This window comes from Microcaecilia unicolor, chromosome 8, assembly GCF_901765095.1.
Source record: "Microcaecilia unicolor chromosome 8, aMicUni1.1, whole genome shotgun sequence".
NCBI classification, from domain to species: Eukaryota; Metazoa; Chordata; class Amphibia; order Gymnophiona; family Siphonopidae; genus Microcaecilia; species Microcaecilia unicolor.
This window is the reverse complement of record NC_044038.1, coordinates 52,646,246-52,673,624: the sequence shown is the minus strand read 5'-3', so window position 1 is coordinate 52,673,624 and position 27,379 is coordinate 52,646,246. Positions and strand designations below refer to the sequence as shown.

At 42.2% G+C, this 27,379-nt stretch overlaps 1 protein-coding gene across 1 annotated transcript in view; it reads left to right on the top strand.

Moving 5' to 3' along the window:
- MAPK8IP3 (mitogen-activated protein kinase 8 interacting protein 3) overlaps positions 1–27,379 on the top strand; it is a 229,698-nt gene that overhangs the window by 109,160 nt on the left and 93,159 nt on the right. The window contains exons 9-11 of the mRNA XM_030211285.1: positions 2,754–2,872; positions 21,907–21,964; positions 24,650–24,802. Of these exons, the coding sequence (XP_030067145.1) occupies positions 2,754–2,872; positions 21,907–21,964; positions 24,650–24,802 (330 nt within the window). The remainder of the gene's footprint in view (positions 1–2,753; positions 2,873–21,906; positions 21,965–24,649; positions 24,803–27,379) is intronic.

Sequence of the window (27,379 nt, the reverse complement as noted above, 5' to 3'; positions counted from 1 at the left end):
GGACACCCATCTTCTGATTTGTGTCGAAAGATGAGCATCCTTCTCTTTCGGAAATGAGCCTGTAAGTGACATCAAATTTCAAGGCTTTCGCTGCAAGTGTTTGTACTGTTGGTAAAAAGGGCAGGTAAGGCTGAAACCAGTCAATCAAATGCATGGATTTCCTATTGATATCTCCATGGATGGGTTCAGCTACAGGTTTTATCCTTGTTAAAAAGCAGGTGCAAAGCCCTCATATTTATGAATACCCATGATATAATTGGCCCCTTCATTTTCAAAGGTAAACAGCGCAGTCTCCACCGGGTTTCAGAAATGCCCAGCCAAAATCTGAAAGAGAATATACACAGAAGTAACCTGAGGAAATACTTCTTCATGGAAAGGGTGGTGAATTTGTGGAGCAGCACCCCGGCAGACGTGGTGGAGACAAAAACTGCATTTGAATTAAAGAAAGTTTGGGACAAGTACATAGGATCTCTAAGGAAGAGGAAGGGATAGTAGATGGCGTGGATGGGCAGACTGGATAGGTCAATAGTCTTTATCTGCCTTCATTTTGCTCTGTTTCTATGTGCCTAAAAGAGATAAAGACTGAGACACCAGCAGTGAGTTATGATATGACTGACCTTGTTAGAGAAAAGCATATCTCACTGAACTGGTGAATGGCAGACCTGGAGAGGCAGACATAGGAACAAGTGGAAATGACTTTATTTTGAGGCTGAAGAAGCTGGGCAAGATAGAGAGCTGAGAGAGTTGCACAATGATACAGAAAATAAATCAAGAACATTGGGATAGTGCCAGACTGAACAGCAACCCTGGGAAGGAACAGAAAAAGAGATGCCTTTGTGCAGCCATATGGCAATATTAAAACTGTTTTCAATGGGACAAAGTCTGTAGAAATGTTTATGCCGTAAACCAGTTGCAAAGCCAGACCTCAATTGTTTTCTTTGGGGGGGGGGGGGGGGGGGGGGTCTGAGCCCAAATTGTGAGGTGGGGACTTTTGCCCCACCTCCCTGCCCCCACTGCAGCCTTACATACCTGGGTTGGTTGGAATCCACGAGTCCTGCCAGCAGAAGTCGTCCTCTAGTGCTGTTCACCGTCGCGCTGCCTGCCCTGCTTCCCCCAGTGGCGCATGCTCAATTCCACTAAAACTGAGCATTCGCACAGGGGGTGGGGGTGCGGAAGCAGGGCAGGAAGTGCGGCGGTGAACAGCGCTGGAGAAAGGCTTTTGCTTGTGGGACTTGGAGACCCCTGCCAGCCCAGGTATGTGGGGTTGCAGCAGGGGCAGGGAGGCAGGGCAAAATGTACCCCCCTCACCAGGGGTGTAGCCAGACACCCAATTTTGGGTGGGCCTAGACCCAAGATGGGTGGGCAGAAGAACCTCGCCCCATCCCACACGTGATTTGGTCTCTCCTTCTCTCGCCTGCATGCCATATGGTCTCTCAAACATCCCCCCTCTCCCATATACCTTTTAAATAGCAGATTTTCACCAGCATCGAGCAGGAACATGTTGGCCCTACACCCTTCCCTCTGATGCAACTTCCTGTTTCCGCCTAGGCAGAAATACATCAGAGGGAAGGCTGTGGCGCCGGTGTGAGCAGTATGTATGTCACTGCTCACTGCAGGCGAAGATCTGCTACTTACAAGGTATGCAGGAGGTACACTTGTTGGGAGTTTTCGGCTGGTGGGGCTTGGGGATCCCTGCCAGCCACATCATAAGTATGCTGCTACTGGGTGGGCCTGAACCCAAAGTGGGTGGGCATGGGCCCACCCAAGCCCACCCTTGGCTACGCCACTGCCCCTCACACTTTGGGCTCAGGCCACCCCCCCCCAATTGAGGTCTGCCTTCACACCTGGTTTATAGCATAAACATTTCTACAGACTTTGTCTCATTGAAAACAATTTTAATATTGTCATAGGGCTGCACAAAGGCATCTCTTTTTCTGTTCCTTCCCTGGGTTGCTGTTCAGTCTGTACCAACACTGGAGGAAGGCTTCTGCTGGCAGGGCTTAGGGACCCTCACCAGCCAAAGTAGCAGACCTTGGGTGGCCCGAAAACAATTTGGGCCCCCCCCCCCCCCCCCCCCGTGGCTACTTTACTGCCATAAACACTTGTGGGCATTTGCACTTGTTTTTTTTTGTGGAGGAACATCTTTCAAGAAAAATAATATGTAGAGATTTGAAAATGCAATCTGTGTATATTGCTTACCTCCTGTGAGTTAAATATACCTCCAGCAGTGTGCTACAGGAGTGACTCAGCCAGCCTCTAGTGAAGGAGATGCAGAGTCTCTCATCCAGCCCTTTTCCCTGTCCCACATCAGCAGAGGGGGGATAGATTTATCTTACAGCCTAATCCCATGCCAGGATCGCATGAATTGTGAAAAAATGGTATTGCCCATACCCACCTACTGCTCATACTACTAATCATTTCTATAGCGCTACCAGATGTATGCAGCGCTGTACACATTATATGCAAGTACTTTCTCTGTCCCTGGAGGGCTCACAATCAAGTTTTTATACCAGGGGCAATGACTTGCCCAAGGTCACAAGTACAGTGGGAACCAAACCCAGGACACCAGGATCAAAGCCTGCTGCACTCAACATTAGGCTACTTTGGGCAGTATCAGGTTTTTTTCCTGTTGGAGATTCTTCTGTATTGGATGCACAACTGTTTTCCAGAAAGGGAAGAAATTAATAGACATGACTTGAAATTAAAAGAAATAATGAGACTTTTTCTCTGTTTCTTTACTCATGGAACGACAGTCCAACCCAGGGGATTGTGAACAAAGCTTTCGGCATCAACACAGACTCGTTGTATCAGGAACTGGCCACAGCAGGGTCAGAGGTGATCGGAGACGTGGATGAAGGAGCAGATCTCTTAGGTAGGTGATATCTGTATTCTATGATAATTCCTTTGTAGTAGAACGTATAAGAGCTACATCAGTATTGCTGGCTAGGTAGCATGGGTTTTCCTTTGCTTATCTCTGACAAGCCCTGTTCTTGGTTAACTGCCGCATTGTGCCGCAGGGGCTCTGCCCAGCTAATGTCTTAAGGAACTTCTAGCGCTGACCCTGATGCAATATAGGCTGATGGGTTTGGAACTGAGCCCACATGAAAATGGCCATGAGGAATGAAATATGATCCAGCAAGTAAACTGAAAAGGTGCAGAGAGTGCTTCCAATGATTTTTGACATGTATTGCTGTTTGCAGTCTGAGGGACCCTTTTACTAAGCTGCGTAAGTGTCTACACGCGCCCAATGTGTGCCAAAATGGAGTTACCGCCCAGCTACCGCGTGGCTCTTGTGGTAATTTCATTTTTGGCGCGTGTCCAATACGTGAATCTGAAAATTATTTTTATTTTCGGGCGCACATATCAGACACATACCAAGTGGCATTTGACGCACGTAGGTCATTACTGCCCCGATACCGTGTGAGTCTTTACTGCTAGGTCAATGGCTGGCGGTAAGGTCCCAGACCCAAAAGGGACGCGCGGCAATTTTCATTTTGCCGCACATCCATTTTCAGCAAAAATTTTAAAAAGGACTTTTTTACAGGCGCTGAAAAATGGATCGACACGCGCCCAAAACCCGCGCCTACACTACCACAAGCCATTTTTCAGTGCACCTTAGTAAAAGGACCTCTGAGTGTTATGTGAATAAATTCTGTAACTGAATTTTCAGAGCGTTGGTGGAACCTGGGCAAAGACTTTGGGGTTATGAATACAGCATCACTAGCTCCAACGAGCTCAAGGTGTAAAGAAAAAAAACCAAGCTGAAGAATCCGGTCCTGATCCCCTGTATGACAGCATACTGCATTGTCGTTCAACGAGCCGTCCAACTCCATGTCTGCTTTAACCGTTGTACACTAAAATAAAGAATATTCCCCTAACGAAGTAAACCCACAAGGTAAAAAAGCAAACATTCTATGTGTCAATAAATACTGAAAAAATATATTAGGGTGGACTCTTATTTAAAGTATAAGCCTTCAGTACAGCCATACTGCTCATTCAAGCAAGGCTAAATGTTAAATATAATAATTGAGTCCTCTACCCAAAGTGTTAGTGTCCAAGAAAATGATAATATCTCAATCCAATGTATATACAAAAGAAATCCTTTGAATGAAAGAAACACTTATCTGTATGTCTGTATCTTCACAAATTATAAAAGGAGTGTTGCTGTGTGGTTCCATCCACTTTGGGTAGAGGACTTGATGATTTTTTATTTATTTATTTATTTGTTACATTTGTATCCCACATTTTCCCACCTTTTGCAGGCTCAATGTGGCTTACATATAACCGTTAACGGCATTAGCCGATTAAGGTCTGAACAAATACATGGTATGAATGAATACAAAGTGATATTGTGGTAGAATGAGGTACATGTATGGTAGGTATAGTTGGGGGGAACTTAGAGAAGGAAAGGGGGAAGAAGAGTCATGTAATGTCCGTTACGGTTTTTGGTTACATTGTGTCACAGGTGACCAGGTATTTTTATGTTGGGTCATTGGGGTATACTTAACATTATGCCTTGCTTGAATGAGTAGCATAGCTGTTCTGAAAGCTTATAGTTTAAATGAGAGTTCACCCCATTTCACCTAATATATTTTGTCATAATTTATTAACACTATTGCTACTATTTGGGTTTCTGCCAGGTACTTGTTTTGGCCACTGTTGGAAACAGGATACTGGGCTAGATGGACCATTGGTCTGACCCAGTATGGCTATTGTAATGTTCTTATGACACATAGGATGTTCACTTTTTGACCAATTTTTAACCATTGGACAGAGAAACATCCCAAAACAATTAGGCTCCCTTTTAACAAGCTGTTTTAAAGTGTTCTGGTTACTGCATGATAATGGCAGTAATAGCAAAGCCCCTACACTGCCTATAGGGGGCGTGCCCAGCATATTCCCATACAGACAAAGCAGCCTAGTGGTTAGGGCATCTGGTTTGACACCCAGGGATGTCTGGTTCAAATCCTACTATTGTTCCTTGTGAATTTTGGCAAGTCACTTAACCCTCCATTCCCTCAGGTATCTAAGTTGATACCTGAGGCAATGGAGGGTTAAGTGACCCGTCAGGGACAGGAACAGGGACAGGAAAATACTTTGCATACCTGAATATAAACCGCTTTGATGTATGTTTTAAAAGGTGATATATAGCCTAAGGTACATAAAATTTGGTTTTGATGTATCTTTTATAGGTTCTGTTCTCTATGCCTCCTGAAACCTTTTTTCTTTTTTACTTGTCTTAAAAAGAAAAGACATGAGGTCCAGTAAATTTCAGCTGGGTATTTTAGCTGAGTTTTCAGACAAATCTCTCTCTAGACCAGGCTTGTCCAAGTTCAGTCCTTGAAGGCTACAAACAGGCCAAATTTTCAGGCTAAACTAATGAATATGTATGAAAGAGATTTACATACAATGGAGGTAGTGGGCATGCAAATCTCTCATATGCAAATTAATTAAGGATATCCTGAAAATCTGATTTGTCCGTGGTCCTCAAGGCCGAACTTCAACAAGCCTAATCTAGATTTTCAGCTGAAAATCTCCCTAACTGCTAGAGTTACTAAAATGAGCTACTGCATTGGTCTACGCTAATACTAAAATGCACTACCTTGTTAGTATGCACTAACATGTGCTACCATAATACTAAAGTGCTGTAATACCAACATGCGTTGTCAAGTTAGTGTGCACTAATACTAACATTCACTACCTCATTAGTGTCTGCTAATATTAACATATGTTACCGTGTTTTTGTATGCTAATACTACCATGATTTACTGCATTAGTGTGCACTAATACTAACAGGTGGAACCATAATACTAAAGTGCACTAATACTAACATGTTCTACAGTGTTAGTGTGCACTAATACTAACATGTGTAAACATAATACTAAAGTGCACTAATACTAACATGTGCTACAGTGTGGAGGAGTGGCCTAGTGGTTAGGGTGGTGGACTTTGGTCCTGGGGAACTGAGGAACTGAGTTCGATTCCCGGTACAGGCAGCTCCTTGTGACTCTGGGCAAGTCACTTAACCCTCCATTACCTACCGCATTGAGCCTGCCATGAGTGGGAAAGTGCGGGGTACAAATGTAACAAAAAATAAAATAAAAAAAATAGTGTGCACTAATACTAACATGTGGAAACATAATACTAATGTGCTACCATAATACTAAAATGTACTAATTTTAACATGTGCTACTGTGTTAGTGTGGTCACTATTACTAACATGTGCTACCATAATACTAAAGTGCTGTAATACCAATTTGCGCTGTCATGTTAGTGTGCACTAATACTAACATTCACTACCTCATTAGTGTGTGCTAATATTAACATATGTTACCGTGTTTTTGTATACTAATACTAACATGATCTACTGCATTAGTGTACACTAATACTAACATGTGGAAACATAATACTAAAGTGCACTAATACTAACATGCTGCCATGTTAGTGTGAGCAGAATACTAACATGCACTCTGTTACTGTGTTCCAATACTAACGTACACTATCATGTAAGTTTGCACTAATACTAATGTGCTACCATAATAATAAAAATTTCTAATACTAGAATGCACTACCATATTAGTGTGGTAATATTAACATGTGCTACTGTGTCAGTGTGCACTAATACTAACATGTGCTACCATAATACTAAAGTTTGCTAATACTAAGGTGGTACCATGTTAGTGTGTGCTAATACTAACATGCTACCTTAATATTTTATTTTTGTTACATTTGTACCCCACGCTTTCCCACTCATGGCAGGCTCAATGCAGCAATGGAGGGTTAAGTGACTTGCTCAGAGTCACAGGGAGCTGCCTGTGCCTGAAGTGGGACTCAAACTCAGTTCCCCAGGGCCAAAGTCCACCACCCTAACCACTAGGCCACTCCTCCACTCCTAAAGTGCTCTAATATAACATTACATTACATTGGATACTTTATCCTGCACATACTTGGTAACGTTCATTCCAGTTAACAAATTGAAAGAAACTGTTCTACTGTGTTACTGTTTACTAATACTAACATGCTACCATAATACTAACGTGCTGTAGTATAACATTACATTACATAGGATATTTCATCCTGCAAATACCTCGGAAAGTTAATTGCAGTTAACAGAAGAAAAAAAACTGTTCTACTGTGTTAGTGTGCGCTAATACCAAAGTGCTATGATAATATTATGGTGTGCTAATGCTAAGGTAGTTCCATGCTCTTGTACGCTAATACTAACGTGCTACCATAATGTAAAGTGCTCTAGTATAGCATTACATTACATTGGATATTTTATCCTGCATATATTTTTGTAAAGTTAATTGCGGTTAACAAAAGAAAAGAAACTGTGCTACCATGTTAGTGTGTGCTAATACTGGCATGCTACCGTGATACTAAAGTGTTCTAATACTAAGGTGCTACTATGTTAGTGTGTGTTAATACTAATGTGCTACCATAATACTAACATGCTCTAGTATAACATTATATTACATTGGATATTTCATCCCTCACATACCTCGTAAAGTTCATTGCAGATAACAAAAGAAAAGAAACTGTTCTACTGTGTTAGTGTGTGCTAATACTAAAGTGCTACGAAATACTAAAGTGTGCTAATACTAAGGTATTTCCATGTTAGTCTGCTCTAATACTAACGTGGTACCATAATGTAAAGTGCTCTAGTATAGCAGTACATTACATTGGATATTTTATCCTGCATATACTTTTGTAAAGTTAATTGTGGTTAACAAAAGAAAAGAGACTGCGCTACTATGTTAATGTGTGCTAATACTAACGTGCTACCATAATACTAGACTGCGATAATACTAAGGTACTGCCATTTTAGTGTGCGCTAATTCTAACATGCTGCCATAATAAAATGTGCTAATGCTAAAGTGTTACCATGTTAGTGTGAGCTAATACAAAGGTGCTACCATGTTAGTATGTGTTAATACTAGTGTGCTACCATAAAAGTAGAGTGCTCTAGTATAACATTACATTTCATTGGATACTTTATCCTGCACATGCCTCAAAGTTCATTGCAGTTAACAAAAAAGAAACTGCGCTACTGTGTTAGTGTGCGCTAATACTAACGTGCTACCATAATACTAAAGTGTGCTAATACTAAGACTGCCCATTTCCATCTAGTATTTGCCCTTTCTCTCTCCTCCCCACTTCCATCCAGCATTTGCCCCCTCTCTCTCCTCCCCACTCCCAACCAGCATTCCCCCCTCTCCCTTCTCCCCACTTCCCCCCACATTTGCCCTCTCTCCTCCCCACTTCCATCCAGCATCCCTACTCTTGCCCCCTCTTTTCCCATCCAGCATTTCTCCCCTTGCCCCCTCTTTTCCCATCCAGTATCTCACCCCCTCTCTCCCATCCGGCATCTCTCCCCTTGCCCCCTCTTTCCCCATTCAGCATTTCTTCTCTTGCCCCCTCTCTCCCCATCCAGCATCTCTTCCCGACCAGCATCAATCCTGCAGCCGCTGCTGCTTCTCCCAACGAGCAGCAGCGGCGGGCAAATCAAGGAATACAAAGTGCAGGGCCGCAGTCATCAGACGCGCACTGTCGGCTCTGCTAATCCCCTGCCCCTCTTACATCAACTTCCTGTTCTGGGGCAAGGGCTCGGTACAGCTGATAGTGCGTGTCTTAGTACTGCAGCCCCACGCCTGCTACTCCTTACTTTGCCCGCTGTTACTGCTCATTGGGAAAAGCAGCAGTGGCTGTGGGAGACAGGTGGGAGATGGGGGGGGGGGGGGGGGTGAATTGGCAAGGAATAAAAAAGGTGCCAGTAATGGCATGAAAAGAAGCCCTTTCTAATACTAAGGTGCTTCCGTGTTAGTGTGCACTAAAACTAACGTGCTACCTTAATAGTAAAGTGCTCTAGTATAACACTGCACTACATTGGATACTTTATCCTGCACATACCACAGTTAACAAGAAAAGAAACTTGTCACAAAACGCCTAGCCACCCGCCTGGGTCTACCCCGCGGCCACTTAGAGGGTCTATCCCCAGCACAGCTCCGCTTGCATCTGCCGCTTGTGTTCTATACTAGCACCCTTCTCCCACCGATTGGGCCCAAGCGCCTCTGGGCGAGTCTCCCGTTCTCAAATTATCCCCAGTGATTTCTAGGTTACTGGGGCCACACTTACAGTGGTCCCACAGTTTCTAGGAAGCACTCACAGACCCAACACACAAGCCACCAGGATTCTTAGTCAGTCCAGACAAGCAGAGGCAATAAACTAAAAAAAGGTTTATTGTCATAAAAATATTAGCAGTGAACCATAAAATAGATGGAACATAAACAGCACATAATAACAGGTAACTGAATATGGATCAATTATAAAACTATCTAAGCATTTGTTTACTATCTAAATAGTACCTGGGAAGTACAGCAAATGTAGTTGGTCACAGATTACAGAATATAACTGCTTACAGGGTCTCAGTAAAGAAATCTTTCTCTCTCTCCTTCCAAGCTGAGATTGGAGAAAAAGCCAGTACATCCTAGCTGAATTTTGAGCTCTTGGGCCGATTAGAGCGTAGAACAACAAGTTTTAAAAATAGCTGACCATGTCACTGCAGGTTACCTCTTATCTGTGTTAACTAAAGAAGGAAAAGTTAGTTCTCTGTAATAGCTTTAAACATAAACATGCACCACCTGCTGACCAAACTAGAGAAATACACTTCAAGAAATAATAGAGTTCTACAGGCTTAAAACCCACTGTTTTGTAAAAAGACTGCGCTACCGTATTAGTGTGTACTAATACTAACATGCTACCATAATACTAAAGTGTGCTAATACTAAGGTACTACCATGTTAGTGTGCGTTAATATGATACTGTATGTTAATTACTCTAGCTTAACATAAAATAACCTGACTTACATTCCTCTTACACCTTTCAGTTCTAAGTGGTTTACAATGTAACAGGTAACAGATTTATGGGAAATATCAGTTCGAATCAGACATTAATTCCTTAATTAAATTTCTGAACTAACAAGGTCTTGACTTTCTTCCAGAATATAAGATAAGAATTAGAAGACGAGAATATTTTAAGAAGTTCCTTCCAAAACCTTGCAGCTTGAAATGCTAAAGTCAATTCCAGCAATCTTAATTGTTTCTTACTTCTGGACGAAGGGAAAGAAAACTAATAAACAAACATAATTTGATCTTTTAACTGTAGAAGTGGCAAACTAACGTACGGTAGTGTTTTGAGCTGTTTTAATTGACCTTTAGTGCATCCCTAAGAAACCAGATTACAGTAATCCAGTTGAGAAACCTGCACCAAAAATCTACTTGGGCAATATTTGGCTGGTTATATTTTGGGTAGCCGTTTGTATGGCTGGGGTGGCACAACTAAACTAAGCCAGTTAGTGATGAAAATAAGTGCCACTCAGCTAAACCCCCAAGACCTCCCTGTGAACTGCTTCTTCCTTGCCTGCTAAAACTGTCCTCCTTCTGAGTTTAGGTGGGTAAATTTAGCTAATTGTGGAGAATGTTTTAAAAGTGGCATTTTAAGCAGATAAACTTCTGAAGTTAACCTGTTAAATCAGGCAGGATCTGCTGGCTTTCTTCCAGTTATCCTACTGAATCTGTTTCTCCCATTAATGCAAAGGATATCTCACAAAAATCTCCTTTTGTAAGAAAGCAAGGTTTGCGTATCGAATAGACAGTGCTGCCTCACGTGTGAATCTGCTGCAAGGAGTGTGGGAGCCAGTCACTCACTCTGCTTTGGATTCGTACAGTCCATGGAATCACACTTCTGCTCTTTCATTGCAGGTCCTGCCCTGTTAGGATTTCATATTCTTTTGTCATTACAATGGCTGAATCATTGTTGAGTTTGTTTTATTTCTATTTTGGTAAACTTTTGTTTAGTTGGTTGCAGTCACTGATTGACCCTTTCTTTTCCTGCCTTGCCTCTTTGTGCTTCGCTGGACATTCTCTACAGGGGAGTTTTCAGGTGTGTATCTCTCCTACTTCGCTTTTCCTTTCACTTTTCTATGTCCTTGTTGAGATTGAGCTTAACGATGTGGTATACACATATGATACTCCCCTGCCGTTGTCCAATCACGGTTGGCTTTGCAGATGTTTCCTTACATTTTCCCTCATATTATTTGCTGCACTGAAAGGAGAGTCAGAAACTCCATAGGACATTTCTGCTTTGCTGTATCATGGTTAGCTTTTATGGCTTGTTTATGGCTTGCTGCGCTACTCTCATGCACTGTCAGGGGCTGAGTACATCCTGGGTCCCTAAATATCTCCAGGTGAGCCTTTTCCCTAGCACAGTAAACCTAATGCAAATGAATATTTAAGCAACATTTCCCAGAACTGAGAGATCTTCCAAGCAGAGAGTCAGGCATCTTGAGCAAAATGTGGCAATTCTGAAGGAGGTCAAAAGTCAATTATCTGTCTGGAAGAACTTGAAAGCAAACAGAAGATAAAATGCAGACTGTTTTTCCTTCATGACTGAGTCAATCGCCTGTGTTTACTAAGGTGTGCTATGGGCGCGTTAGCGTTTTTAACGCGCGTAAATGGTTTACGCGCGTTAAACTCTAATGTGCCCATAGAAATGTATAGCGCGTTAGCGTTTAATGTGCCTTAAATTTAAAGGTGCGTTAGAAATGCTAACGCACCTTAGTAAACATACCCCTATGTATTTTACTGGTTGATGTAGTCCAGTGATAATTTCATGTAAATAGTTTGGGGAAAGCAAACAATGGTTTGATGAAGCCATTCAACCCTCAGTAACCTGGGTGTTCCTGTCGGAACAGTTGCCCATTGGCTTGTAATTACTGATTGGCCTGTCTGCTCCATGAACAATTTAAGCTTTAATAAGATGGGGAGAAGATTGTTTTTTGTTTTTTTTTTTCTATATTTTGCAACATCAGATTTTAAATATGGAGCAAGTGTACGTTCTAAATTGTATATGATCATTTGTTTTCAACACTAAATACCTCTAGTGACCAACTTATAGGAACGGCTTCCTTTGCCTGTTTAGAGATGGCAAAATAACATTACAGAAAAAACTGGAATGGATCCACACTCATGAATTTTACAGTATAGAGACTTGGGTTGGTGATAATAGAGGTCCGTGTGCATTGCAGTATATTTAATTAACAATCCAATTTCTAGATCCATTACTTTTCCACCAGGACTGGAGTACACAATTTTCTGGTATCATTTTTCACCTGACAAGGGTTTTTTCCCCCCAAGGTCAAAATGAAATGGATATGATATAGCATTAGCTCATCATTGCAATCCATGTATATACACACACATGCCTGCACAGAGAGGCAGACAGTCATGCATGTACAAGGAGATAGCTATTCTAACTTCACTGAGGGGTCCTTTTACTATAGTGTGCTGAAAAAAATGGGCTGCGCTAGTGTAGGTGCGTGTTTTGGGCGCACGCAGATCCATTTTTCAGTGCGCCTGTAAAAAAAAAGCCTTGTTAAAATTTTTACCGAAAATGGACATTCTGCAAAATAAAAATTGACGTGCGTCCATTTTGGGTCTGAGACCTTACTACCAGCCATTGACTTAACGGTAAGGTCTCACGCGTTAACTATGCGGTAATCTAGCCTACGCACGTAGAATGATGATTACCACCCGGTTTCTGCCACGCGCCAGAAAAGAAAAATTATTTTCCGACGTACATAGTACACGCACGTCAAAAATGAAATTACCGCAAGGGCCATGTTGTAGCTGGGCGCTAACTCCAAACTGATGTTCGTTAGGCACGCGTAGGTGCCCACGTAGCTTAGTAAAAGGGCCCCTGAGCCACTTATATATTCTTTTATACATATGACCACAAGCCTTATGCAAATGTACATCTGTGAACTTATGAATATAGATGTTTTTGTCTGCCCTCACAAACCTATTTTGTACACCTGCGTGCACAGGCCTGCACACACATGGAGTCATACAGTTTTCTGCACACATTGAGATACAGATATCACTTTTAGAGGGGTTGATACTTGGGTGTACAGGTTTACATGCACGTGAATGCACATGCTCTGCTTAAATGGCTGTTTCCTAATTGATATTTAATGGCTGCTTTTTCTCTTCCTTTCTTCTGTCTGTTTCCCATATCTCTGTCTATCTTCCCTCCTGCTGTGGGATTGCACTCATAGTACGGGATGATTTCTTTGGTAAGGCGCAGGCCTTTTTAATTTTTCTTCAAAAAAATTTTTTTTTCAAGCTCCTGCTATACATCAAAATCTTTTTCTATTTTTCTTTAATTTTGCTTTCATTGTTTTTGTCTTGTAGCTTGTGGAGAAGACGCTGATAGGAGGAGACTGTGTTATGTGTTATATTTGTGAACTTTGCTTTTTTTTTTCCTAGCTCATTATATAGTTGATTCTTCACTTTCATGTTCCATAATCGGTACCTGAAGATTAAAGTTGTTGAAAATACAATTTGGCAAAATGATATTTAGAAAAAATCTTTCTCTTAGTTCTGTAGAAAATTTCATTGTACTATTGTAAAATCTCAATTATGACACACACTTTTTTCCAAGAATATTTGGCTCAAACTCTGGGTGTGCATTATATATAGGAACAAACTTGAGATGTTGTAAGGCAAGGGTGATTACATGGGAAGACCATGAAGGAACAATTGACTGCTATGGAAGAGCAAGTTAATATAGTAGCTGTTCATTTTCCTATATATTTTTAAATTTTGTTAATTTACATTTTAGAATATGGTAAGCAATTTTAAAATATATTTATAAAATTAGTAAATGTTATTTGAAAAAAAAGACCAGAAAGTCATTTTTCTGGAAATTGTTAATTTCTTCTATACAATTTTATATTATCCTTAAATTCTGTAATATCAAACACATCACAAACTCGCTATAAATAAAATAACTTGAAAAGGATTTTAGTTTCCAGGGAAACTGCCATGTATTTTTCTTTCCGATAGCATTTCCATAAGGTGCTTAAGTTTTAGAATTAAATGTTTCATAGCTCACATACACTTCCAAGCTCACCCTGCGTATTATACACAAGTAATTAGATTTTTACATTTGGGTTAAACTTAAAACTCCAGATGCATATTATACACGAGTGCACGTTATATTTGAGATTTTACGGTTTATGCTACATAGTCGCGTCCTCATTTCAAGAAGATGTTTCCACATTTGTAATCATAGTGAGAGGGGGCTGCTCCACAGAAAGACATTCACACCAAATAGAGTTCACCAGGGCCATCCAGTTTGCCCGTTGTCTCTACTTCCTGAATTTAATTTTGGTTTCATTTCACTTCCCTGCTTCTAAAGCTGCCTTCAGCTTGGTTGGTTAAGTGGCCTATTAATGACCATGTTAAGTTAAATTAAAGATATTCTCTGTTTGTCTCGTGCTGTTTTGAATTCTAATTCCATTTTGCCTCCACCACCTGTTTTTTGTATTTTTTGTTCTATTTCTGGCTCTACACTTCTCTACCCTCATAACCCTTATTCTGGAACCTCTCTCTCTTCCATCAACAAATGCTCGCTTCTTGTGACGTGTTTTAGTCTTTGGAATATCCTCCCTCAGTCTGCAGTCTTCCAGATTAGATCTCTTTAGGTCCTTAAGACTCACCTCATAAGTTTATGTTATATTTCATGCACCTTTGAATCAGGGGAGTAGCCAGACATCCAATTTTGGGTGGGCCTGGACCCAATATGGGTGGGCAGAAGAACTCTGCCTTGTCCCACAAGTGATTTGGTCTCTTACTCTCTCACCTGCATGCCATATGATCTCTCAAACATCCCTCCTCCTCTGCATACCTTTTAAATAGCAGATTTTCACCGGCGGCAAGCAGCAGCTAATACACACTGCTCATGTTGACCCCACATCCTTCCCTCTGATGCAACTTCCTGTTTTTGCATAGGCAGAAATACATCAGAGGAAAGGCTGTGGGGCCACTGCAGGTGAAGATCTGCTATTTACAAGGTATGCAGGAGAGACAATTGTTGCAAGCTTGACTGGTGAGGCTTGGGGATTCCTGCCAGCCACATCATAGGTGTGCTGCTACTGGGTGGGTCTGAGCCCAAAGTGGGTGGGTTCAGGCCCACCCGGGCCCACCCTTGGCTACGCCACTGCTTTGAATCTGCCCTTTTTTGAACTGCTTCTGCTCTGTTTACTTCCTTTCAAAAGAGGCTGAAAAATGGAGCCTAAAGTTGGGCACTGGGATACAGGGCACTAAGGGCCAGGTTCTATATATGGCATCTGGAAAATCCAAGCGGAAAACATTCCCGCCTAAACGTATTCTATAAGCAGTGCCTAGATTTAGGCGCAGTACGTTATAGAATACGCTTAGGGAAGTTAGTGCATAAATTCTAATTATTGCCAGTTAGTGCTTATTATTGCTTGTTAAGTGCTGTTAACAATGCTGATTGGCTTGTGAAGCCAATTAAGTTATACACATTGTTACAGAATTTGCTTGGATTTTGGCGTGGATCTCTACGCACGCTATATAGAATCCAGGGGAGGAACGAATTATATAACAGCAATTCCACATAGAATAGTCATTATAGAATGCTAGCTTAAGTCCGCATTTTCTTGCCTAACTTTAGGTGCAGCACTTAATGCCAGTGAAAGGCTAGTGTAAATGCTTGCACCAAGCTACTGGCATGTAGGTGTGTAAATGATAGTAATCTATAAAGCCACTCCCCTGATTCACCCATGCCCTTCTCCTGGCCACCCCCGCCCCTTGGAACTGTGCACTATAAAAATTAGGCGCATAGTTTATAGAATAGGGCGTAGATCAGTTACACACATAACAGCTAATTTGTGCCAGTGAGTGCTTGTTAAGGCCAATTATTGATAGTTATTGTCACTTAAGCTAATTAGTTTATGTGCTTAACTAACCCTATTCTATAACTGTGCACCCAATTGCACGCCTAATTTTCAGTTTCATTTATAGAATTTGGGGGAGTACATCATGTGAAATCGTACTGATGACATGTATTGAGATCCCACTGCTTCTCCCTACTGTTTGCTCACATAGTAATATAGTAAGTGACGGCAGATAAAGACCTGAATAGTCCATCTAGTCTGCCCAACTGTTACACTCTATTAATTCATGATTAAATCAACAATGAATATGATGTAACATACTTGATCATGGTCTTTCTTTCGCATTTCTGGAACATAGACCATAGAATTCTGCCTCATCCCTACTCGAGTTGCTGTTGAAGCACACTCCAGCCTATCTGTCTTATCATTTGCGGGACACAGACTGTAAAAGTCTGCCCAGCACTGTCCTCATGTTCCAGCCACTGAAGTTGCTGTCAAAGCCCTTTCCAGCCCATCCTAAACCGAATTGCCATATACGGGACTGAACAAGTCTGCCTGACACCGGCCCTAATTCATCACAGCTGTAGTCACCATCTAAGTGTCACTCGACACATCCACACTCATGCAGCCATTTAAGTTTGGGTTTTTTTTTAATTCCATCCATTTTATAATTTGAGATTCTCTGTGTTCAGGCCATGCCATTTTGAATTTTGTCACGTTTTTGTCTTTACCACCTCCATCGGAATGGCATTCCAGGCATCGAACACCCTCTCTGTGAAAATGAATTTCCTGACATTACTCCAAAGTCTACCATCCCGCAACCTCAATTCATATCCTCTAGTTTTATCATTTTTCTTTCTCTTGTTTCTATATTAGTACATTTCAAATATCGTTTAGTCTCCGTGATGCTGTCAACTGTAATCACGCACAGACCCTTCTCCTGTTTGTTGGTCATCGACCCTGTATTGCCCCCAGATTTCTTCATCTGAAATGCAGTATTGAACTTTTTGCATTAAATCTTAGCTGTCACAGTCTTAAATCTGTCTTCAGTCTTGTCCCCCTGAATTGTTTATCCTGTTGCAGATTTTATCTTCATTGCTCAAAAAGCATAGTTTTCCTTTCAGCTCCTTAACAGTGTAAACTATGCAGATATTAATAGGGTAGTTTTTAAACCCTGTATGTGTCTGCAGGTTCTGTCCACCCCATGGGTGCATTAGGGCTCACGAGCTCAGCTCCTTTTTTGCAGCAGAAACAAAGTCCCATTGCTGAAATAATACACAGGGATTTCATGGGTGGCCATGGTTCACCCTCCCCTAACCATGGATTCATCCCTTTTTTTGTTAAGTTCCCATAATCTATTATATACAGGAGGGGAGGCATTTTCAGCCCCCTAGTTGTAAAATCATTTGAAACTTGGCTCTGAACAGATTCCTGAGGCTGTTTTCTGGTTTCACTTCTCTCCATGAAATCCTTTTACCCTCAGCTGCTGTTGATTATTACATTCTAACTCAGGCCCCAATGCTCAGAAGCAAACGCAGGTGGTAGAAGCCACAGGCGCTGGACTAGCTCCCACATTAGTGAGCGCAGAACGCTCAGAGGCTGTAGCGCGGGAAATAACGAATGTGCCAAAGATTAGCGCAGATCCGTTTGATGTTGATGAGGTAATTTCCTATTCCCTCCCAATGCTTGGAGAACAGCACACAAAACAAAGCTGCCCTTACCGCTGAAAAAAATAATACCAGCTCAGAGCAGGTGTTAAGGAGTTTGAAGAGAGGATTGCTCACGTTTCTCTCTTTAAAATCTGCCGGTTTTTCTTTAATTTTGAAGCAGGAGGAAGACCGTGCAAGCCTATAAGCGCCATTAGTGAGAAACAAATGTGCAGGAGTCTCAGCAAACCCAAAAGTGAAAGCACACATTGGTGCCTGTTTCCTGCGTTTAAATATAAGCCTTTCAAGTAAAAAAAAAAAAAATTTGAAAAGCTTATATTTAAAGGTGCAGAAAACAGACACCAGTGTGTGCTTCATGTTCGGATTTGCCTAGCTCATGCACACAGGAGCTGGGCTTACCGCAGAACTTTTCTGCGCATGTGCCATGCACGTTCCCCCCTCCTTGCTTTCACTTCAACAGTGTGCATTTACTTAGCTCACCAATGCTCAAAGGAAATGGTATGCAAATGTTCTGCCCTGTTGGCTTACCACAGGAGTTCTAAGCATCGAGGCAGCAGTGCATCCACCCACCTTGTTAACAAATGTCCTGTGTGAAGTCCGAGTAGACTTCTCAGATCTAATTCCATAGTTGCCGTTTGGAGAAATCTGCCACGTTTGCTTGGCTTGATTTTCTCTTGTAAATCCATGCTACTTCAGATCCTGAAATGTGCTGACTTTAAGATATTCCACAGTGGTTTTCTTTTCCCGTGATTCTATTAATTGTATAGAAACATAGATATAAGGCATGCAGACCAGAACTATAGCTACCAGCATCTTCCCTGATCCAGTTTTGCATGTGCTCTTCTGCAATGCATCCCCTGGAATTACTCTTTGATCCAGTAAGTGAGTGAGTGAACAAGTTTCAAAAGAATGACCTTATTCAGAGCTACCAGATGAGCCAGTTCAAAGAGAGATACTTTAGGCCAGGGATGTCCAATCTCGGTCCTCAAGGGCTGCAATCCAGTCGGGTTTTCAGGATTTCCCCAATGAATATGCATGAGATCTATTTGCATGCACTGCATCCATTGTATGCAAATAGATCTCATGCATATTCATTGGGGAAATCCTGAAAACCTGACCTGGCAAGGGCCGAGGTTGGACACTCCTGCTTTAGGCCAGTTCTGATTGCTCCATCCTGATGCACTGTTCTATCTGCAGCAAATTTCAAATGATAGAAGCAGGAGCTATGAATACCACAATGTCCTAAAATAAGATGGAAGAAAAATCCCAACTGCGCCTCTTGTCACCTTTGTTCTTTTCCACTATAGCTAGATTTACTAGTGTGCTTTTGTGCTGGAGTGTGCTAATGCCATTAATGCCATTCTTGAGCATACCTCAACCTACACCTTCCCAATTGCAGAGGTCTCAAGTACAAAACCTACTACGCATTTAACTTCTTCGTTATGGGCAGTCAAATCTGGAATGCCCTACCAAGACCCATTCGAATAGTCAGCAACCATCTACCCTTCCGAAAGTTGCTAAAAATGTACCTCTTCAAACAAGCCTACCCTAATGAACCAAATTAATCTGTGAGCCTACTCCACACCACCCCTACCCTACCTCCCTTGCCCATCTCAACCACCTTAACCTATTTCAAACAACCACATCATAACTCCTCTATTCCAAAGCTTTGTGCTTTCTGTGATACTTTGTAAGCCGCACTGAACCTGCTACCAAGCGGGAAAGAGCAGAGTATAAATGTAATAAATAAATAAATAAATAATATGTGTTATAGTAAATAGGTCCCATTGTATAAAATAAGATTTGTGATAAATGTGTGTTAATGAGCATTAGCATGTGGTAACTGGTAGCTTTAGAAGAGCAAGTTCACGGTACTTTTCATTCCAATAATTTTCATTCTATTATTAGGTTTCAATTTACCTCTTTTATTGTATTTATGTTTATTCTTGGTTATTTTACTATTGTTATGCTGTTAACAAAATTGTAAGTTTTATGTTAAACTGTACCTGATGTAAACCGCCGGGTGAATCTCTTCATAAAGGTGGTTAATAAATCCCAGTAAATAAATAAAAATAAATAAATTCCAAGAATCGTTTCTGGCCTATTCTAGGAGGAAATTATTGTTATTCCTCTAATTCCTTGACTTCTCCATCTCTCCCCCCCCCCCCCCCCCCCCCCATTATCTCACTATCCTCTTTATGTTCACTGCTTTTTTACCTGTGAGGTTAGTAAAACCTGTCTATTTCACTTATATTAATACAGTCCATGCTCTTCCCCTCTCCATTTGTCAGGCTTGTTTAATCTGAACATTCTATATAATGCACCATTTGGAATGTGTTTACCTTGAAAGTGATGAATACACTACAGAGAAATCGTTATTTATTGATGTGATTGTACTTTCTTAGTGATTCTTGATTTCTCCATTTGTTGGGATTCTTGCTTTGCTCATCATTAGCCCATGCGTCTTCCTTTGGGATTTGGGATGGTGTGTTTGAATGTTGTGCTGTTTTTGCCTCATACGTCTCTTGCTACTGTTTACCATGTTCATTCTTTTTCATTATTTGGCTTTCTTTAAATACAAATGAATAATTTCAGTAGTGCTATTATTGATGTAGATTTGTACTCATATGATCTCTGCACGTTGAGCTGTGATTATTTTGAATATAGGCTATTCAGAGGGCATTATCCAAGGTAGGGAGCAGGATTTCCCAGAGTCCCCTCTCTCCCTGTCTGGAGAAGGGACTGTCCCAGGGTCTCCTCTCTCCCTTTCTAGCGTGGTAGCTGTCCCAGGGTCTCCTTTGTTCCTGTCTGGAGAATGGGCTGTCCCAGAGTTACCTCTCTCCTTGTCTGGAGACGGGGCTGTCCCAGATTCCCCTCTCCCTGGCTGAGGAGGGGGCTTTCCCAGAGTTCCTCTCTGTCTGGCTAGAGAGGAGGCTGTCCCAGTGTCCCCTCTCTCCCTGGCTGGAGAGGGGGCTGTCCCAGAGTGCCCTCTCTCTGTGACTGGAGAGGGGGCTGTCCCAGAGTTCCCTCTCTCTCTAACTGGAGAGGAGGCTGTCCCAGAGTCCCCTCTCTCTCTGGCTGGAGAGGGAGCCATCCGAGTTTATTACAATTCATCTAATCACATTTCCTCTAATAGACAGTTGGTCTATTGGCAGTTATACCATGGTACATTTTGGCTAAGAGACAATCCATCTAATAGGACAATTTATTTAATGGTATAGGCTTGGTTTTCTGAAATAGGCTGTGCAAACCGTAGTGCTGTTTATAACTGTTCTGCATGCTGTTTTCGATTCTTTAATTTGTAATTTTGCAGTTTTGTATTTTGTATTTCTTATCTTTTCATTACTTTTTATTCTTTAATTTTTTAAGGCTGTATTTTGATTAAAAGTTGTAATTGTGATTAATAGCGCAATTAAAGGTATGTTATTTATTTAGTTTCCCCCCCCCACTGCAGCTTCTTGTGACTCTGGGCAGTGAAGGGCTAAGTGACTTGCTCATAGTCGCAAGGGGCTGTAGTGGGAAAAAAATATAAATACATACATTTAATCTTGCAATTAATCGGGATTAAAATTTTAATAGAAATGCAGCCCTACATGGGACATGTGGTTTAATTAGACATTTTGTCTTATGTTAGAGATAAAGGTGAAATGTACTATGAAGTCTTGAAAATTGATATGCCTGTAGCATTGACTGAACTTTTAGAACAATACTGACAAATTTTCATGCATTTTAATTTTCTCATATTAACTTTCTTCACTCATGTATATGTTTATAAAATTAACTTCTTCCATAAAGTTTGTGCGTTAATCTTTAATTTCTCAAAATCAAAAGGACTGAGATCTGTATCTTACTGTAGTTTTTTCTTGCAAAATTACACGGATTTTTGGATCAGTATTCTGTCTCCTCTTTTGTTTAGACCAATTGAGCTGTTAGACAGTTATCTTGTAGATCAACTGACCCATTAGCTGTCATATATTTTTAGACCAGTTGTCATTAGACCAATTGTCCATTAGACAAACTGTCACTAGACCAGTTGTTGGGGACTGAGGTTGGCCCACTACTTTTCCCATATGGAAGAGGGCTGTCTGAGGCCTTCGTCTCTTTCCTAACTGGGAGAGGCCTATCACAGACACCCCACTCTTTCTACACTGGGAAGAGTCTATCCCAGAATTCAGTGGCTGCCCACAATGGGAGAAGGCTGTCGTTTTCTTCCCTTTCCCCCTGTGCTATGAGGGGTCTGTCCCAGATTTTCCAGTCTCTCCACACTAGGAAGGGATTATCCCTGAATGTCATTGCTTTTATTTAATTAGTATTAAAGTTTGTGGGATGGGTCGCTGTGGGAAGATTGCATATATATTGTATAGATGAATGGTAGGATGAAATTTCCTCCCTATTTTTCATTTGAGGTCTGTTAGCTCAGAGTAGGGTCATCTCTTTATCTCTGTATTTATGCAGCAACTCTTCTGGTGTCTCTTTCAGGAATGGGGAAGGAGGTAGGGAACTTGCTGATGGAGAACTCACAGCTACTGGAGACCAAGTAAGACATTTCTCCTAATTATTTAAGATCATAACCCTGCTAAACTTACCAGAAAATATGTGTCATTGGGATGTCAAGTGTCTGGTGAAAGTGAAACTGTCTAGATTCAGGCTTTGAATATCGTCTGACTCGCGAACTGAGTGCAGAGCAGCAGCTTGCAGTAAAAGTGCAGTGCTGTTTCTACTAGGAGAGAACATCCATTACATGCCATATAGAAGTACAAGCATCAAATGTGATATTTTCATTAACAACTTAAGGGGTCCTTTTGCCAAGCTGCGTAAGTGTCTATGCCAGGGGCGTAGCCAGATTTTGGTGGGAGGGGGGTCCAGAGCCCGAGGTGAGGGGGCACATTTTAGCCCCCGGTGCTGCTGGCCCCCCCACCATTTTTAACACCCCCCCCGCCATTTTTGACCTCCCTGCCGCCACCACCACCTTTGACCCCCCCCCCCCCCCAGCACCAACCCTTTCGACTCCCTCTTCCCGCCGCCGCCAAACCTCCCGTGCAGTAAAGACTAACACAGTAACCAGGCGGTAATGACCTATGTGCGCCAAATGCCACTTGGGCGCACGTCTGTTACGCGCGCCCGAAAATAAAAATTTACCACAGAGCCATGCGGAAGTCGGGTGGTAACTCCATTTTGGCACGTGTTGGGAGTGCGTAGACCATGGGCGTAGCTATGTTGTACGTTGTACATGCAGGATGTCAGACTCACAGAAACAGAAGCCTGCTCTTGCAGATCAGCACCGCAGCCGCGCCGGAGAATAGGACTTCGGCTGGCAGGGGGTTGGGGACCTCCGCCAGCAAAGGTACCCAACGGCGGCGGTGGGGGAGGGTTAGTGGCAGGAGGGGGGGTCGAGGGGGTTAGCAGCAGGGGGGCCAGGGCCAAATCTACTGGGGCCCATGCCCCCGTGGCCCCACATAGCTACGCCCATGGTCTACGCACTCCCAACACGTGCCAAAATGGAGTTACCACCCGACTTCCGCATGGCTCTGTGGTAAATTTTTATTTTCGGGCGCGCGTAACGGACGTGCGCCCAAGTGGCATTCGACGCACATAGGTCATTACCGCCCGGTTACTGTGTTAGTCTTTACCGCTAGGTCAGTGTCTGGCAGTAAGGTCCGAGACCCAAAATTTTCATTTTGCCGCGTGTCCATTTTCTGCAAAAATTTTAAAAAGGCCTATTTTACAGGTGTGCTAAAAAAATGGATTGGCGCATGCCCCAAACCCCCGCCTACACTACCGCAAGCCATTTTTCAGTGTGCCTTTGTAAAAGGACCCATAAGTTACCAAAACAGTACAACTTTAATATATTTGCCCCATTTCAGATCTGCCTCATATAAGTGCCTGGGGCAGATGTCTCTCTTTCCTTGTCCTTCCATAGACGATAGATCATAAGCCTTGGAATAATTTTATATCTACATGTATATCTATTTATCTATGTCTGTCTGTCTAACATTTTTATTTCACTTTTCCTTTATAATTCATCTAGCTTTACAATACTGATACTAGTCTTGGTTTAACTGAGAAACAAGTTACTCGCTTGCAGGTATTACAGAATGCAGAGGCTGAATTGATTTTGGGGGTAAATGTTGAGAGTATGCAGTTTCTCTTCTAGTATGCCTATATTGGCTCCCCATTCATGTTAGAGCCATTTTTTTAAATCATATGCTTAGGTTTTAAAGTCTTGAATGGACTGGCTCCTGCATATATGTCTGATTTTATGAGGTTAAAATTGGTTGTACGATTCAGCAGACATACAGGCAGTCTAGAACCTGTAGTTTCTTTCTCCCAAACATTTTTTGCTGAAAGGAAACTTTTTATAATCTTATTGGGGCCAATATTCAGATTTCGGGAGTTAGACCGGCTAACTCCTGCAGTCGGCACTGAGCTCGGATATTGAATATCCAGTTTATTTTTGGCCGGTTTAAAAATAACTGGCTAGGTCAGTATTCAGACTTAGATTGTTATCTTTAAACTGGTGAATGATATTTCACCTTTTCAAACAGCCAAATATGGCCACTAAACCGACTTTAAAAATAAGTGGATTGCTGGTTATAGCGCCCGATACAACCAGCTATCTACTGGCTGCTAACTTGGAATATTCAGCAGTGGATAATCAGTTATCCCCTACTGAAACTTAAAGTAGGTCACAGGGAGCATGCAGTTACGATTTAGGCAGCCAGCTAGATTCCCCTGAAGAAACTGTGAGGTGAAACGGGTCCCCATTGGGATTGTGTATGCTGCCCAAGCTAAGTATAGATTTTTTTGTATATATATCCAGTGGAGTAACTGCCGAAGTACTTTGACTTGTATTCAACATTTTTGTTAAAATTTCATATGATTGTACTTTCACATTTTAGGAGCATGCAATTAAATGATTTTGAATTGAACTGAATTAAGCATAAATTTTACATAATTTTCACATGAAAACTTTAACTTTTGAAAATGGCTTTGAATTTTGCCTTCTCCAAATAGTAAATTATGCACAAATTCTGAATTTTTCATGCAGTAACTATGGTGCAGGGTGATATTTCTACATTTTGTTGTCATAGCTACAAAAAAAGTTTATGTATGTTTCCTACTGGAATGAAATCGCTGTTTGGCTGTCCACCATAGTGAGTACTATCTGTTCCTGTCTCCTGTTCTTCCCTTTATGAACTGCTTTCTCTTGCTGTCATTAAAGAAATGCTCTGAATGTGGTAAAAAATGACCTGATTGCTAAAGTGGATCAGCTGTCTGGAGAGCAGGAGGTGCTGAAGGGTGAGCTTGAAGCCACCAAGCAAGCCAAAACTAAAATGGAGAATCGAATCAAGGAGCTGGAGGAGGAGCTTAAAAGGTGAGTGTCAGTATAAATGCCACTCTGAGAGCACTCCTTGCTTACTGATTGGTAGAAACTGTGACTTCTGTGTTCAAGGAATAGTTTTATCAGAGCAGTATGGACCATGGGTGTAGGCAGACCTCAAAGTGGGGGGGGGGGGGGGGGGGCAGAGCCCAAAGTGAGGGGGCACATTTTGGTCCACCTCCTTGCTGCTCACCCCCCTGCCGCAACGCCACATACCTTGGCTGGCGGGGGTCTCCAGCACTACTGTCCTTACATTGCCTGCCCTTCTTCCCCTCATGTTGCACATGCTCGATTTTAAAGAAATTGAGCATACGTGAAGTGTCGTGCATTCTCAGTTTAAACTAAAACCAAACATGCATGCAGGGCAAGCAGTGTAAGGAGAGCAGTGCAGGAGAAACGCTTCATCCAGTTTCTCCTTTTTGGGCAGCCAGCTTTGGAACGCTATACCCAGACCAATCTGATTAATAAACGACTTCTTGCCCTTTAGAAAAATGCTGAAAGCTCATCTCTTTAAGCAAGCCTACCCAAATGCCCCAACCTAATCTCGCCAACTTCCACCCCCAATTCTGTTCTGACTTTAATACCAACCTCCCATCCTTCTCTTTCCATCTCTCCTTAATTTTATCCCTCCTTACCCTTTAACCCAAATTACACTATCCTATCCTGTCTACCCTCTTTTATCCTAGTCATATATTATCTAGCTCAACTTATCATATACTACTAAGCCCAACTTTACATTGTTTTACTACTGTTTTATTAAAATTCTATTAACTTTGTATTTCAAATTACTATGTAAGCCGCATTTGGCCTGCATTGTGTGGGAAAGCGCGGGGTACAAATGTAATAATAATAATAATTTTGGGGACCTAGGCCCCCGTGGCCCCCTGTAGCTACACCACTGGTATGAACTGTGACTATTGTACTGTTCATTGTATGAACAGACCCATAGCTCCTCTCCAAGTTCTCTTGAGCTTCAAGGCCAATATTGATGTCATCAGATTTCAGGCTTCTTACTGAGTTCTGAGTTGGTCCTTGTGGGAGATGGACTATGCATGCCTCAGTGTCCCTCACAAATTCTGCTCAGTGGTTCTTAACACATTATCCCCTGGATTCTATATAGCGAGACTTAAGTTGTGCACACAAAGCCAGTTGTATTCTGGATTTGTGCTGGCAACTTAGTTAACAATCCAATCAGCGCTGATAATTGCCTCTTAAACAATTATTGACATTAATTGGCTTTAATTAGAATTTACACACAGAACTGGAGGAGTGGCCTAGTGGTTAGCGTGGTGGACTTTGGTCCTGGGGAACTGGGTTCGATTCCCACTGCAGGCATAGGCAGCTCCTTGTGACTCTGGACAAGTCATTTAACCCTCCATTGCCACAGGTACAAATAAGTACCTGTATATAATATGTAAGCCGCATTGAACTTGCTATGAGTGGGAAAGTGCGGGGTACAAATGTAATCCTATATAATAAAACGCACCTCCAACATTCTGAAGCTGACTGCATGGCTGAGGCATTCCTGCTCTCTGTATCCATCTCCTGAATTGACATCACGTACTTCCGGGTTCGTCACAAGCAGAAGTGACCAACCACACGAGGTTTCTCGGCTTCAGAATGTTGGAGGTGCATTCTATTAAATAGGATTGGTCAGTTCCTTGAAGCACAGCCAGAGCTCAGTGTCCTGCACAGTAACACTCAGACACCAGAGAGAGAGAGAGAGGGGGGACCTGACACCAGAGAGAGGGAGGGAGGGGGGCCTGACACCAGAGAGGGGGGGAGGTATCTCTGTCACATACACACTCTCTCTCTCACTCTCTCTCTCTCTCTCTCTCACAGTCAATGTCTTTCTCTCTCTCACTCTCACCACACTCTATGTCTCACACTGTATCACATTCACTCTCTGTGTGTCACACAGTCACTCACACACTCTCTTGGTCTCATACACTCAGTCTCACAGAGAGTCTGTGTCTCACACACTCTCTCTCTCTCTCGCACACACTGTATCTGTGTGAAACACACACTCTCTCTCTCACACTGTGTCTCACATACACACTTGCACACGCTCTCATTCTCACACACACACTCTCTCTCTCTCACAGACACACTCGCACCCAGACTCACTCTCTCTCTCACACACACACACACACACACACACACACACACTCGCACATTCACTCGCTCTCACACACACAGTCACTCTCACTTTACACTCTCTCAAACATACACACTCCGAGGAAAACCTTGCTAGCGCCCGTTATATTTGTGTCAGAAACGGGCCTTTTTTACTAGTAAAAAAATAAAACTGTCTAAGTGTATTCTATAACGTGATGCACTTAAATTCTAGATTGCTTAGTTGAAAGGGGGTGTGGCCATGGGCATTCAATGGGAAGGTCATGGGCATTTCTAAAATCTATGTGCGTTATAGAATACACTCGGTCTGCACTTAATTTAGGCGTTGGCATTCACACCAAGTTTTATTTGGTGTGACTGCCCGCGATTAAATTTAGTCGCACGGACGGGTGCTCAGGGAATTATATAAACCACATGGAAGTTTAGGCTTATTCT